General features: G+C 44.0%; 1 protein-coding gene across 5 annotated transcripts in view; it reads right to left on the minus strand.

Moving 5' to 3' along the window:
• Window positions 1–5381: 5381 nt before the first annotated feature.
• Window positions 5382–15965, minus strand: part of SNAP47 (synaptosome associated protein 47) — a 31902-nt gene continuing 21318 nt past the window's right edge. Inside the window, exon 5 of one of the 5 annotated variants that reach the window (XM_087731993.1) lies at window positions 5382–6105. In XM_087731993.1, coding sequence (XP_087588119.1) covers window positions 6085–6105 — 21 coding nt within the window. In that variant the 3' untranslated portion in view covers window positions 5382–6084. The other 4 variants (XM_087731998.1, XM_087731965.1, XM_087731982.1 and 1 more) reach the window with 4 other exon arrangements.

Consider the following 15965-nt stretch of genomic DNA (forward strand, 5'->3'; position numbering starts at 1 on the left):
AAATGACCTGTGGCCCTGTCCTGAGCAAGATAGATGGGTCACGTTGAAGGAGAGAGAGAAGCCCTGTGAAATAAACCCAAACACGCTCCAGCACGTTACAGCACATGGGAACACCATGACGGATGCCTGGCTTTATTCTCAGGTTAATGTGTTCAATTGATACATGTATGTGTGGTTTCATTGCACAGAGCTGCAAACATTTATCCAAGCTGCCTTAGACCCCGAGACTGTTACTCCTTGCACCTACTGACAGCCAAGGAGGAGACAGCTGTAGATGTTTGGAGACGGCCGAATGGAGATGGAGGAGATGAGAACAAGGGAGACAGGGAAACAGTAGGGCATCTCCACTCTCTACCCGGAGGTGGGATGGGAAGAGGAATGGAATCTGAGTATCACGCAGAGGATTTTAAAAGAAGTAGATGTGGAAGTGGAGGGCAGCAGTCCCCGCAGGCATCTGAGTCTGACCCAGGATGGCCTTTCAGTGCCAGTCTCTCTCCATGACTCTCTCCTCAGCGATTATAGAAGAAACACAGGATGACAATCCATGCACCTCGGTTCCCAAGATCAAACGGGATGAATCCTGGCTATATACCAGCCTTGAAAGACAGCTTAGCAGTACCATAAAGTGATCCTTTCATCCTTGAATCCCAGTGCAATAGGAACATCTAGTGTCCAAGGAAAAATTCTGCCTCTTTAAAACACCTCTCGAGAGCCCCTCTCACCTCTTCCACAGCTGCATCTGTACAAACCCCACCATGATCACTGAACGTCTGAACATGCAAAGCTAGCTCACACAGGAGCAGCGAATAATCTGAAGACAAATATTAGCACTATGCTAATACGGTCAAGGACAAAAGAAGGAACTTTTGGATAAGGTGCCACACTGACACGTGGGCAGCTGCTCCAGGGCCTGCCTCCGCCAACTTGCTAATAGCTCAGCTGACATTATCGTTGCTCGTGCTACAGTGACAACCAAGGCCCCACTGTGCTAGGTGTTTACAAATGAACAGGTGATTTTATGACCCCAAGGTTTACCATTAAGTAACTTAAAGACAGGCTAAGGATGAATTATAAAACCCAGTTGACCATGGGAGAATCGAGGCACAGAACATTGCAATACAGAGGAAGATCCCATGGGAAATTTCTGATCAAGCTGTGGCCGGATATAAATTTCTCTTAATTATCAACTTTACACCCAGAAAATCCTTCCTCTCCCAGGAACGAACAGTTTTCCTCTTCATCAGGCTGTTTATGAAGATTAGCTTGACAGAGTGAGAGCACTGGATGGGACATGCTTTATATAAAATGCCCAATGCATTAAGCCACAGCCTGAAATTATAAAGAAGAGGGAATTAAGCTATTGAGGACCGTAAAGATAATTTGTGCTGCAAACTGTCCACAGGTATAGCAGGAACCAACTACCCTTCAACAAAAGCAGGTGTGGAATGGCACACTTTTTCCATTGCTTAGGAAACAAGGCTTGAAGATTAAACTAGAAAAAACCCCATCCAAATCCAAAATTATTCACACACTTTAAAAAAGAGCAAAAATCATTACCCTGTCATGTTTAAGTGGGTAGTGGCACTGATGGCACCAGAGGCTTGAGTTTACAAACAGGTAGCATGTGACTTTGACTAGATACTGGACAAATGGTCCCTCCAACATCAGTGTCCATCTTTTCCTTCCTCCAGTTCTCTTCTTTCCTCCCTCCTGTACTTCCTTCTACGAATTCTTGCCATGAATGGAAAAAGAGGCACTAGGTTAAGAAACTGATCCTTACCTGAGACATCAAGGATGTGGCTGGGACTCGACACCTTCCACACAAGATAAGATGAGCCAGGGCACATCTGCAGCTCCAAGGTAGTTGTTATGTGCTTGCTTATCCCATCAAATGCAAATGTCTTAGTCTTCATCAAGAGGCATAAATGTATAAACAACATTTCCCACAGCGTAAGAATATAAAAATGGATGATCAGAGCAGCTGACCTGTTGAGAGCTCACACCCTCAGATAGCTCCTTGGCTCGCTTTACCACCAGGCTGCAAGATCCAGCTCTTTCATTTCAGGAGGAGGAAGGGGAATCCAGACAGAAAAATGTGGCATGAAACCCAGAGTCTGATTGTCATTTATTTCCACCAACAGTGCAGCAGGAAAAGGCTGGAATCTATTAAGTAGTTCAAAATTGACCAGGATCCAGTTGTCAAGCTGAACACTTGATGCGTATGGAAAAAAAAAAATTCACCACAATATCACTTCTAGCAGTTATGGAAGCACAGAGGTACATGCATTATAAATGCAGTCTCCTGAAAAGCTGGCATTCAGGCAGCATACTGATTAGCAAGTAGTAAGATATCTATTACATTTAAAGTCAGTCTAACATGACCAAGGAACAGAAGGAAAACTGTTCTCCTTGTGGTCTATGGGATGGGATATCAGCTTTCTAACCAGGAAGATGATGCTCCAGTTCTGGTTGGCATTGATATGCTGTAGGGTTCCCAACGGCAGAGCTGAAAATATCGGCTTGGCCAAGAGGGTCCAGAATTAGGCAGCTTCAGGTGAACCCTGTCAGAGCTGAAGCCCTCTGAAACCACAGGCAGGAGAAAAGACGACCAAGAGGTTTGGTGCATCTATCATCACTTGATGGCACTTTGATACCTTGATATTCTCTTCCTATAAAACATCATTTCCAGTTCAGAATTGTTTTAGCTAAAGGTAAAGGCTTGGCAAACAGTCGTACTAGAAATCACGTGGTCTATTTAGGCAAATATGAATTTTGAGGCTTCACCATGGTACGTACCAATTTCTATACCTGTTACCACCCCTGTACAATGCAGGCAGTGATTTTTACGCAACTTTATGAATGCCGTGAGATGACTTAAAGCTGATACGCTCTCCGGTATTCACTGTGCAGCACACCCAGCAAGCCCAGTCAAAAACTCAGCCCAAACCCTCTGTTTACGCATGTCTAATACAGCGTATTAGAAAAAAAAATGCAAGCCTGCAGCATGGTTTGCTTCTTACGCAGAAGTTACAAGGAAAAGAATGGAGGCAGCCCAAAAGGTTCATTTCCTAAAGGAGAATTCAAGTCCTGGAAACCGTTTCACCAAACACGGATTCCGTTTCCAGCCTCTGGCGTTCAGCAGCTTGGCAACACAGGGAGGGCTGAATGGAGATGCCGGCATGGAAGGGAGCCCTTGGCGTTGCCGCGTACCTGCAATTACCCTCTCCTGTCTCTGTGTGCGTCCTTAAGGCTGTAAACAACACCCGCCGCCGCACAAAGCATCGCATTAAAAACGTGTGCCGTGTGGAAGAAAGCAGAACATCTCCGAGTAGGTCTGTCTTTCTCAAAAGGAGCAAGCATAACTGAAACACGTGCTCACTGTCTGATCTAGAAGCAGCGTTTTGCAAGCCTGCGACAAACACCACACAGTGATGAAAACCCTCATGAGCCTCACCGAGTGCTAGAAGATGGTCCTGCTCCTAACCCTATGCTTCAGAGGCTTAAGTGCAGTTTGTGGCTTAGTCTGTGGCTTAGTCGTCCTTGCAGGCTGATCCTTAGATCCGTCAATGGTCTGGTGTCTCTGTTTCCACCACCTGTGAAATGGGGGGACCAGTAATGCACTCAGAGGGAGGTTCCAGTGGGTTCAACATTCATTCACAGTATCCAGAACTGCTGGATTTGCTTCCCTAATTACAACAATAGCTCCACACGAGGATAGGCACTTTTAACATAAATTAGGACTCAAGATTATTAGCTTTTTTAGGGTACTGAAGAGATGAGAAACAGTGATATTGCCATGCTACAGATAAGCAACTGAAACACCAAGTGGAAAGATCCTTGTTTTCAGCTGATACAAAAGGAGCACGCCCAAAGCGAGCATGAACTCCGAGAGAGAGGATCTGAATTAAATCCCAAGCAATACGCACAGCTGACAGCCTTAGCAGTGCCAGAAATGAAACCTGGTTAGACTAAGGGCAGATCTTCCACCTCCACTTTCCTTCTCCTCCCTGACGCAGTCCCATCCCACCCAGCAGAGCAAATCTCCTCCTCCAGACATCTCAAGCACTGTTTCCCCGCTCCGTCCTGATATAACCCAGCCCTCCAAAGCTTCCTCTTTGCTGCCAGCTCCTGAACAAATTCTGAACCACTGAAACCAGAGTCTACACCGTCCTTTTGAGAGGCAAAAGCCCCACTGCTGTCCCTCTTCCTTACTCCTATGGTTCAATGGTTTAGCTGTCATGTAAAAAGCTAGGGCGGTTCTAGCTCCAGGGGTTTTTCTGTAAGCTGCACCAAATCCACAGTGCTAAGCAGGAAAGAGGAGAGCAGCAGAGCACATAGCTAACGCCCAGGCAGGCAGCTTTTGAAAAGCAGACAGCTTAAGGCTTACCTACATACTGGGAGCTGCATCAGGCTGGTGTGGTCAAGGCGCACCGCCTGCTACAAGGCAATAGCTTCTGATACCATCATCTGTTCGGCTCTCTTCGGCTCTTATTCCCCCCCCAGCCTGAATGATCCAGGATCTAATTAAGCTCTTAGGAAACAATCAAAAAATGCCAGAATCCTGAAGTCAGGTTTCTTAATTTTGGTGTTGAACTACTTTAACCCCTCTGCTGCCAAACCATAAAAGGGTTAAAATCCGCTGGTTTAAAATTAAACCACTTGACAGAAGCCAGGCTGGACTTTTAAACCATTAAGCAAACACTTTTCCACTTCAAACAGGAGGCAGCTTGAATCCAGGGTGCTTGTTTTCTCTTCGATGTGCCCTGGCTCGCACGCAGCTGGCCCCACACGCCGTATTTACCTTCAAGAGGCAAAACGCTCGCCAGTGAGAGCACGGGCTCGCTGGGCCGGGCTGGGCGAGCGCACGCAGCACCGCCGCCACAGGGCTGAGGCTGGTGGGCAAAGGCCAAGCCAGCCCATTTCCCACCGGCTCCGGAATGGACAGCCCGAGCAGCCCCATGGGGAGCCCCGTGCCGAGCTGCGAGTCACAACCGCGCGAGCCCGGGGCGGTGGGGGAGCCAAGCGCTGTTTGCTCTGCAAAGCCCAGCTGTTAAACGTATGACTAGGGGCATTACAAAATTATTTTTTCCTCTACTAGGCTGAGGTTTGACATTGCTCACAGACAGTGAGCAGAGGCAAGGGATACTGCTGCCGTGGTTTGCCATATTAAAAAGTAAATACAGCCAATTTCTCTCCCAAACACTTCCCAGAGGCAGGCTTCAACACTCGCAAGCAGCTTTGCTCCATTTCCTTCCGCGAAGAGCATACCAGTGGTTTCAAAGCACTGACTTTGGAAACACAACAGCGATTATGAGGCTTTGGTTAAATGAATTAATTGCCTGAAAAAAGCTCCTAACACCACTTGTCTGAGGGTTGCAACGTGCCGTGTTTATTACCAGCGTTTCAATGATTCCACATGAGACATTCGAACCCCGGTGCAGAAATACATTTACCCTCCAGTCATTTCAGGCTCACTCATCGCTGCCATGAACACACATCGGATTATAAACCTACCATATGATACAGTGCAATCTAGTTCTGTTTTGCAGGAGCTGAAAAGCCTTCCCAAGTAAAACCTTTTTATTTTTTAAGTTAGAATCTCTTTTATTAGTTTTTTCCTTATGTCTCCTAATGACAAAGCCCCCCACTTTTCACATTGTCATAAAAGACCTGCAAGGAACAAACACTGTGTGTATAAAAGGCAAAAGTTACCCTAGCAGTATGTCTCTAAGCCTCGTGTAGATATGTCAGCGAAGAACGAAGCACAAGAATACTGTTCGGCACGTTACCCCACGGAGCATTGGTCCAGATCTGCGACATTATTTGGAAAATAACGGCGCTTGGGTTTAAGGTAGAAGGGAACTTAGGAGGCCCTTTTGGCAATAACAGAAGCTGTATTATTAGATAATAAGAGAAGTCTTGATCAGAGTAAAATCCTTTTACTTGCGTACCAAGAGGCCGTTCAAATCGTGGCATGTCCAAGCAGTTCTTAGGCCGCTCTCTGAGAGCTGGAGCCGCTCCCACGCCACCGTCTCCAGCACAGAGCACCAGCCGCCGCGTACGCTGCGCTGCCGTTCACCCGCTTCATCGTCCACCTGAGGACAGCTGACATTCACATTGATGATATTCCACCACTTAATATTTTCCTTTTTTTTTTTTTTTTTTTAATAAAAAAAGCCTATCCTAAAACCCAACCCTACAAGAAGTGCTATATTAAATTCTGTTCCACAGTAAGACAAGGGGGGGATAGAGTATTGTTTTCTGCAACTTCTCAGCCAAGTGAATACAAGAGAGAAGATCACTATTCCAAGATATTTAATAAGAAGAAATTACAGACTCAAAGTCCTCCGGGCGCATGAAATTTAGCTAATGCACAGCTCTAGAATGGGTCACTTCTAACAAACTATATTACAATTTTTTGCTTTAGCGTGGACAGTTGGACTAACACAAACCACAAAATACTTAATCAGATGCAATAGCTAGTGCTAAAAACCACAACGATAAAAAGTATGGCACAAAGAATGCTAAAATAAACAACGTGTAATTAGTATTTACTTTTGGCAATCCTGGTTTGGACTAATCCAGTGTAGAGATTCATTCCCAGTCAGCAGCAGGTTCAGTTAACATACATTTTGTGCAAAGTGTACTTTTAAATTCATGAAATAATTAGTTGTGTAAACGTATCTCCCTTCCACAGTAAAACAACGGTGCTTTGGGTATCAGAAACAAACAAGAGAACCCCGGACAATATTTTATTTCATAGTACGCAGTGTATGTATATATAATCACCATATTCAGCAAGTAGGTAAAGTGCATGCCAGTAACAACTTGGACTGTAAATGAAGAACTTGCAATGCAGAAGTACACTTTACTCCAATACTAACAAACTAATATGAAGTAATACAAAACAAAGTAGACTAAAATCTTGAAAACAACATATTCTACATGATTTACTGCACTTTTCTTTAAAAGGTGGGTTGAATTACTCTAAAACAGGAAAATTTCACATCAACCATCAGTAGAATAAACAGTTCAAAGCTTCACTAGTTAAAAATATTGCACCAGAAGTGTTGTATTTGAAAGCAATACAAGAAGAAATTTTTAATATAAAAACACTTAAAAAAAAAAAAGACATGTTACAACAGCTACTTTGAACTAAAATAGCTGGTAAACTGTAGGAACTGATGAAATGTGAGTTCTCTGCCACAGGCGATAGAAACATGGATTGCCTGGAATCTCTCCTATACAGTATCAAGTAAGTCAGAAGGGGAGAAGGTCCCCACTGTCCTTTAGTCTTGATGGAGCCAACTGTAAACTCAACAAAATCTATTAGACAACAATTGACAGTATTCCCTTTTGTTTTAGAAATACAGGTCTACAAGAAGTCTTGAAATGCTTCACCAGTTAGTGCAAATAAATAAAAGCCACAAGACAGACAGATGTACCACGACTATCAAACGTTATATGGACGCCTACAGCTCCGACCATAGGCCCTTCAGCCTGTGAATCTGGAGCAGCCACACGAAAACCACATGATGCTCCACACAACTCACGAAGTTCCCATTTAGAGAGTCGGAGACATACGGTAGGGAAATCCTTGGAAAATGAAGGACAGAGAAGCAAAAGGACAAGAGACCTTCCACTAACATCCATCAGAGATGTGGCAGCCCAGATCCAACATGGTAGGGACCACTCTAAGTGAACGCCATGTCCATGACGCTCTGAGGACACTGCATCCCATGTCAGACTATTACCAAAAATATAAAACCACTGTGTGCAAGTGAGGGATACAGTGAACTCCAAGAACTGAATAAATTCGCCCGTGAAGAAAACCACTTTCTCCACTCCGAAATCAATTCCTTCACTACGTGTGCAGTTTAAAGGGGAAAAATAAAAGACAAAAAAATGCGTACACGATCATTGAAGATCAGCAGTTCCTTTCTGGAAAGCAGCAGCATGTATTTAACTTTGACACTTACTTTTTATAAGTGACTTAAGTAAGCAAAACATTTATTGAATGGCCAAAAAAAAAAAAAATAATCTGCTCAATAAGTAGATGTCTCTACCAATGCATGCACATTAACTAACCTTCTTCTCTTGATTTCCCAGGACATGGCAACAGACAGCTGTGGCCACTAAGTCTTCATTACTCTTATAAAATTTCTGGGTACATTAAAAGCGTGATTGAAACCTATTAAAACTATTTGCTCAGGGAACACAAGGTTTTATCACCATCATTTGCTCACCTCAGCACTAACTTACAAAAAAAGGCCTCAATGACTTGCAGTTGGACATCTGGCCCTTAGTTCAGCTATTAACTGTTTTAAAGAAAGACCTTGAGAGAGAATTAATAGGCTGTAATCATCTAAAGTAGTCTCATATGCAGTTCATTTCTCCTTCACTTCTTCGTTGCAGTAAAAAAAAAACAAAAACCCAACTTTCAAAAGCAGCAACATAAAAAAGCACATAAAAGTTGATTCAGATTATATCACATCCCTTCATATTTACAGATTTTCTTTAGTAAAGAATCCACTATCATTGTTTCACCGCAAATAAAAGTCTTGGCCTTTTTAATCCTAAAACAGCCTTCAAACATCATCCAAGTCTGGAAACATTTTCAAAACCCTCAGGAACTCGAGAACAGCAGCATCGTATTCCAGACAATATTGCAAACACCACCCACTCAATCAAAGTGTCTATTAAAGAAACAGTCTTGAAAACCACAGTTCCCCGATCCTCCTCTTCCTCACGACACCATCCCCACCGGCTCCTGCAGGCGCTACGTGAGTTTCTTTATTCTGCGGTTCTGCTTGTCAATATTCAGTGTCGCGCGGTCTACGGAGGTAGTGATGGAATCAAGAGCTTCGTCCTGTCTCTCCAGCTCGGCTTCTGCCTCCAAGGCAAGGCCCTTCAGTTTCTTTAGTATCTGTCAGAAGAAAAGACTGAGAGCTTTCAGTGACCAACCAGCTGGTTCTTTGAGAAACGTAACAGACCCATGGCAATTAGTTATTTTATTGCCTTAAATGACCAAATCATTTGTTGGAGTCTGCCCTGAAGCATGCTGGTGAAAAGTCATAGGTCTTCCTCCGATAAGCTGAACTGAGACGAACCAAACAATGAACTAAAGACCAGAAAAATCAAATCTGAAATGTTAGGGTTACATGGGGTGGGGGGAATAAATTAGAAGTAAAAATCCGTGTGAACATCAGCTTTTTGCTGGCTCTGTTCTTATCTCCTTGGTATGTCTGCATCTTGGAGCAGAAGCCTGTCCTGAGATGTTAGGCAGGTTGAGAGCCGATGCAGACAGAGAGCACGGCTGGTGCAAAGCCAGAAGGGGATCACATGGCTGAAGGCGTAGCAAGGTTAGGCAGGGAGCAGGTCAAAGGACAGAAAAAGTTGTTTTGCTACAATCAGCTAAAGAAAGAAGTGTCATTGGACGGAGCAGAAGGGAAAAAGTGAGACTTGGGCAACCAAACAAATAATTTTCAAGGGACTAGAGGGTGGTGTGGCATGAGCGGACATCAAGGCGGCCAAGAGGCTCAGGCTGTACCTGAGATGAGAAACAACAGATGCACTGGCTACAGCTCTGTGCCAGGCTGTATTACATTACCTATCAACCAGTTTACACTACACTTCGCAAATTACTGTTTGTATGTGGGACTGTAAGCAAACACCCCGCGCTACTCCAAGGTTGTGAGGAGACCCTGTTGCCTGAAAAAGCCTACAGATACTGCTCCCCACAGGGCAGAAGCCTCTGAACTGAAAGGAGAAAGCCAAGCTGATGCATTCTTAAGGCTAGGAGACATCCACAACGCTATCATATACTGACTTATGGGGCCTACTCAACTTTAATTTTCATCAGTTCACGCAACCAAGTCCAAGAGCAGAGATCCAAACCACACAAGAAAAATCTGTCTTAATTCCTTACCCTGTAACACTGGCTCCTTTTAGCAGCAGTCCAAGGCGTGAGTTGATATCATTGCCTTTTCTTCCCTCTTGTGGCTACTCCCTTAATAAGCCTGGTCGCATGAACTGAAAGCATCTGCCTGATAGGCAAGGCTCAGCTGCCTTCCCCCGGATGTATCAGAGGGAGATCTGGAATCACACAGACTGGAAACCCAGCTTCTCAGTCGCATCGGATCATAGAGGGGTTGTCTCTGCTGGCCTACATGATTTGCTTCCTCAGGCACCCACAGATGAGGATACCCTCACACTGCCTGCTTAGTAAGAGCAGTTTATCCAATCAATTGCAACAACAGTCTCCAGGAAAGCAAATTATCCCAGCACTATCCCAAAACACCAACTGCTCTGGCACATCAGCATCCAGGTGATGCTACTGAAGATACCAGAACTGCAGCCTGTCTAACAAAATAAATCTTTTAGTAAAACAGGGGAAAAGAATTGTACTCTACATGTTTAATTTTACTTTTTTTCATAACAACTGGCTAACTCTGTTTTCTTGTTTTCCTTTTAGAATATATATAATCAGCCCTCAGAAAGCTGCTGTGAAACATCAGCAGCCCCTTTATCCACATGCGGGGCTGAATTCCACAGTGCCATCGTTTGCAGCTATGCAAGTAACTGGTTTAAGAAAAGCAGCAAGGAATATCATATCTAGCTGGAACGGCAGGGGAATTTTACGCAGACAAAATGCTTTGACTAAAGCTGGACGTCAGCCACAGTAGTGAGATTTATCTCATAAAATATCTCTCAGCTCTTTCTATAAATCACAAACAGCTAGAAATACAGCTGTGTGAATAACTGGTTTTGCAATTTGGCTGCCAAAGCAAAAATACAAAACAAACCATGGATCAAGCTTAATCCACCTTTTTCTGTTCTTAACAAAACTACAAGCTAAAAACCTCTCTGTTTCTATCCCAAATGAAACACTTCAGGTTCTTTCACTGCAACAGGAAGGCAAGGCTGAATTCCCCAACCTGGAGGTGGTAGACGTGTGTAGGATACACACCAAAAAGAAAAATGACGTGATCAGATCTATCGTGTGTATGATTTGGGACATGGGTCTGAAATAAAGTCTTGCTTCTCCTGAGGAAGTAACTTTACTACTTGGAAATGGGAAGTTCAGAGGTGGCTCTCCCTCAGTCCTTCCTTTGAGCTTCTTCTGCATTTATTTCATATATACACAAACATACATATAAATACATAAAATAAAGTAGCCCGTGTCCCATGAAATGACTCCTACCATTCATAAAGTCACAGTATAATTAAGATTGGAAAAGACCTCTGAAGGTCGTCTGGTCCACTCCACCCAACTAAGAGCAGGGCCAACTTCAGTGTTCAGCTGGGAGAAGATTACAGGGTTTCAGCCTCCACTCCAATAAACTTTTAATTCTTTATACTGGTTTAAGAGAGAAGAGACCTCACTGCTTCAGTATTTCCTAAAGGATGGCAGTGAAACCGGTGTCCTTCGTCATTTGCAGCTGATTTAAAGATGGTCCATGCTGACATTTTTTCAGCAAGTTTACTAAAAAGTTTTATCCAAAAGCACCCCAAAATTTGTTTTCCAGCACAGCAAAACAAAAGCAGCAGCACCTGCGGACGCTTTCCAGATCACGGCTTGATGCACGCTCCAGAATGGTGCAAATGGTCCCTCTGGCCATTCAACACCTCCACCTTCTGCTGCAGCAAGGCACACGCTTTTGGAGGTTTAGCACCCAGCACCCTTAGCAGTGTGGTAAGGTCAGCTTTCCTGAGCCATGTCCTCACCCAGCACATCTCAGTTTGTGAAATCCAGAGGCGAGCACATACGGTAAATGTGGTGACATGCAGCACAAGCCTCCAAGAGAGCTATGCTGCAAAGCAGGGGCTGGCACGAGAGGATGCAGAAAGGAAGCAGGCACGCTCCTCCTTCCCCACCTCTCCAAGAGGCACCTAATTTATTTGGAAATCAAAATTGTGCCAAAAAAGGCCCAGGTTCGCCATGAAAAACAGTTTATTTTTAGCTTCAAACCAGATTACTTTTGATAGGCTTTGCATTCATTAGAGCATACTTAACATTTAAAATACAGAAAAAGACACAATTGTTGAGAACAGAAAAGCTTTTAAAGTACGAAAGCAGTAAAATGGAAACTCAGTCGGCTACAGGGCTCTGCTCAGTTCACCTGCCAATTAGGCTCTGCCTTGAAACCCAGCGGGCGATGACGATGTGGTTACTCACACACAAAAATAAAAGGCAAGCGGATCGCTTTCATCTGTTAATTCTCTTTGCCTAAGAGAGTCTCGTGTAAATCCCTTAACCCTTTGTCTGTCAGAATCTCCAACCATTCAAGCTGAGCGCTGCTACTCAATCCAATGGGACCTGAAACGGTTAAGATGCTTTTCCAGCATAGCCCACAGAGCTTGCTGGAAAGAGTTACTGGAATCTGAAGTCTGGCCAAAGCTGGTCACTATTTTTGCAAAGCAAAATGATGGCAAGATGTCTAGTTATCACTGCTCCAGTTCTGTCAGCTGCTCAGAGCAGCGGTGCCTTGTGTGCCAGCACGTAATTTGGACGGTGAACCAAGACATGATAACTCAGCGCGAAACTCTATCTGTTACACAAAGCCAAACAGCAGGTATGAGCCCATCAAAGACGCATTTTAAAGGCACATTTCCTCAGGCACTGGTCAATCTCACATTGAGACAGCCTCAAATTTATGCTACCAGATTATAATTTGGAAAGTCTGATTTATCCTCATGGCTCTGCCACAGATTTTCTGTGCAACTTCAGGCAAGTTACCTAATATTCCCACGCACAGAGTTCTCGCTGTAAAAAACAAGGAAGCAAATTTGTCACTGCTCTCCAAATCCGCCCTGTGTCAAGTGTTCAACTACAGCAGACTTGGACCTTGCTGGGAGAAGAGGTGTCCATCCAAGCTAGGTACCCCAAGTGCTTGTATAGGCTACAGGGACCTAGGCAACGCAGTGCAGTTTAGGTCAGGATTCATCTGCTCTATTTTATGTACCTGCTTAAGGAGGAGTTCAAGCGCTGCCTACTCCTCTCCACTTTGGCTCAAGCGAGAGCCAAGAAACCGGCTTAGCTGGAAGCAGTCACAACATAGACACAAATGGAATGACGGGAGAGGACTCCAAGCCCGTGAACCTGCTCAGTACTTAGCCCTATTACTTTATCGTTTTGCCACACCACCTGAAGACCTAAATTCTAAGTGTCAGGCACTGTAAGAACAGAGATTGCATCCTAAAGATCTTACAATGGAGACCTCAGTTTGGTTTGGGTCCTGAGATACCACCATACTAATGCAATTTAGCTAAAGATTGTGAAATATGATCTACCATCTCAGTACACTCAGCATCCAGCAGTAAAAATAAGACACAGAAAGTGTCATTGTGCAGGAAGTATTGCCAATTGTAGTTTGAGCTCCCTGAAATCCTCCCTGAGATTCACTCCATTATCCCTGTGCAACTGAGGTCTGAATGCTAAAGCAGAGCACGTATAACCAGAAATGGCTCTTGAATGCAACTTTCCCAGCCAAATTCACCTGTTATTAGGAAACAAAGAACTGTCATTTGCAGTACTCTGAACTACGGTGTAAACAGAGGTTTTGACAGTGATAACTTGTCACGATTTAATAGGATGCTTCACCTCTGTGCTGAACATATTGCAGGTGAGCAAGAAGGGGGAACAACACCTAAAACATTCCAATTCCTTTATAAGCTCAAATCCACAATAGGGATTAAGTTGAGCGATCTTGCACTGAAAATAGAGGCCTGTCCACATCCTCTCCTGCTGCACCTGGAAACGGGCAGGGAGACAGCAGAGAGCAGAAACATCTTAAACCACTGCAACACAATTTACTACAGAACATTTGTCAATGCCTCATGAGACTAGTGCAACTTGCCATAACAAAAAGCTATCATTTATGCTGCTTTAAGATGCCTCCTGTTTGGGCTTGCCGCTATCAGCACTTGCCTGTAGCTATGCAAAGCACAGACGTGCCTTCTGCTTGATCCAGAGTTGCACTTGGTGTACGAATACCCAAGCTCTACAGCAGCCACTAGCAAAAGTGCTCCTGCCTGCTCGAGAAAATCAGGCTGTCTCTTGTAGCACAACACTTCTGAGCACGGAAAACACTGGAATAGGCAAGTTTGGCAGGACAGCAGGTCCCCTCTATCTGAAGCACACAAAAGCAGACAAATTTTCAAGCATCAGCTCTTTTGAGCCAGTGGGTATTAGGACAGTACGGAAGGGTCACTGTTTTCTCCCATTATTATAGGGCTGATTTCTCCCATTATTTCTTCTTGGACTGATACAGAAGTCTGATTTTATTTACTTTCTCAGAGAATACTAAGCACTCATGGTACAACTAAGATACCACTGGTCCTGTCTGGAAAAAATACTCAAGCAGCTCCACAGGCTTAACTACCACCTTTTATTTTGGTACCATTAAACACTTAAGTTACACACGAGCAAATACAAAGCTTAGTTGTGAGGACCTCAGTTCTCTCCCTGTATTGTGCCTTCCAAAAAATAAATCCAGGGCATGGTCATTACACGTGTCTGTTAACATCAGTTGTCTGTTGATCGCTATAGGCCATGGAACAAGGCCATCCTATGAGCAAATCTGGTATTTAGCACTTGGAATGAATGGTTCCTCAACAAAACGCTTTTTCTCTGACCTAACGGTTGTGATTTCCTGAGATGAGGGCATGATAAAAGGGTAAATAAACACTGAAGAGACTCTGAAAGTAGCAAAGGACTGAAATGGAGCCGTCTAGACCTGAGAAGACATCGAGGAAGCAAACGTCACAAAGATATGCACTGGGATGTGTTTTTTTTTCCCCAGATGTTACAGAATTAACTTCTTTTAATACTATCTCTGTCTTCATGGCATACGCGATCTACAGACAGCAAATATCAGGGCAACAGTTCTTCGGCAGAAACAGTTTTGGAAATCAGAAAGCACTGGTTTGGCAAAATAAATTCAAATTTAATGAATTCCCCCCCTCTCGACCCGCAGCCCTTAAGCTAATATTATCATATCCCCTCCCACACCCAGTGCCATTATGTCAGCCACAGCGAGGCGGTAGGCAGAGGCTCAGCCAGAGACCACAGGAACTTCGTAGGCTTCTTTCTCCATCTCTACAGCACAGCTAAGAAACACAGCTCACACTGCCACAAATTCTGTGTTTTTTAACACAAACGTCCCTTCATGAAGTCCTGGTGAGGTCCTTTACTCAGGTACCCAATCACAACTGCAGATGCTCAGGGCTTCCAGCTTTAATGGAAGGAATTTAGTATCATTCAACAATTCCTGCTGCAAAACATCTATTGTTATTACTGCAAGTACTTTGTCTTTGAGGAGAGAGGAAGAGCAACAACTATTTGTCTGGTCATCACAAATTCCTCTTATTTTTCCAACTTCAGAAGTTCTGCTGGACTTACCCACATCCCAAGCAATGAGGGGGACAGAGCCGAGCTCTTCTGGGCTTTGTGGTTTTGTTTTTTTGGGTTTTTTTTTTGTTTGTTTTTGTTTTTTCCAAAACAAGTGCTTGCATTACAGATAATCAAAGAATAAAAGATCACAATCCTCAAAAGACGAAACTGCTCAGAAAAACACTGTAGTTATCAAACATAAGGACTTCAAATACCTTTAATTCATTCACGGAAGTCTGGTGCTACAAGTGTCACTGTCTTCAATGCATGTTAATGCTTTGCACTTGCAACTGTTTTCCCCCTTTACTCTCTAAATGCTTTGCAAACGTGATTAACCATCATCCTGTTCATTCCCAAAGTGGAAGCTGAACTGAAGCAGTGCAAAGAAGCTCTCTGGGAGCAACTGCATCAATGAAAGACAAGCCCTTGGTACAGGCTAAAACAACTATGTGACTATGCGTACTGCTCATTGATGAGATGTTTGGAGAAAAAAGGACAACGCAGCAGGCTACAGCTCAGCAAGGAGCAGCCTAAAACCTAGCTCACGTCTGACTGCTTGAAGTCACGCAGC

Source organism: Nipponia nippon, unplaced genomic scaffold (assembly GCF_047370975.1).
Source record: "Nipponia nippon isolate SJK-2023a ecotype South Korea unplaced genomic scaffold, ASM4737097v1 scaffold_1, whole genome shotgun sequence".
NCBI lineage: Eukaryota > Metazoa > Chordata > Aves > Pelecaniformes > Threskiornithidae > Nipponia > Nipponia nippon.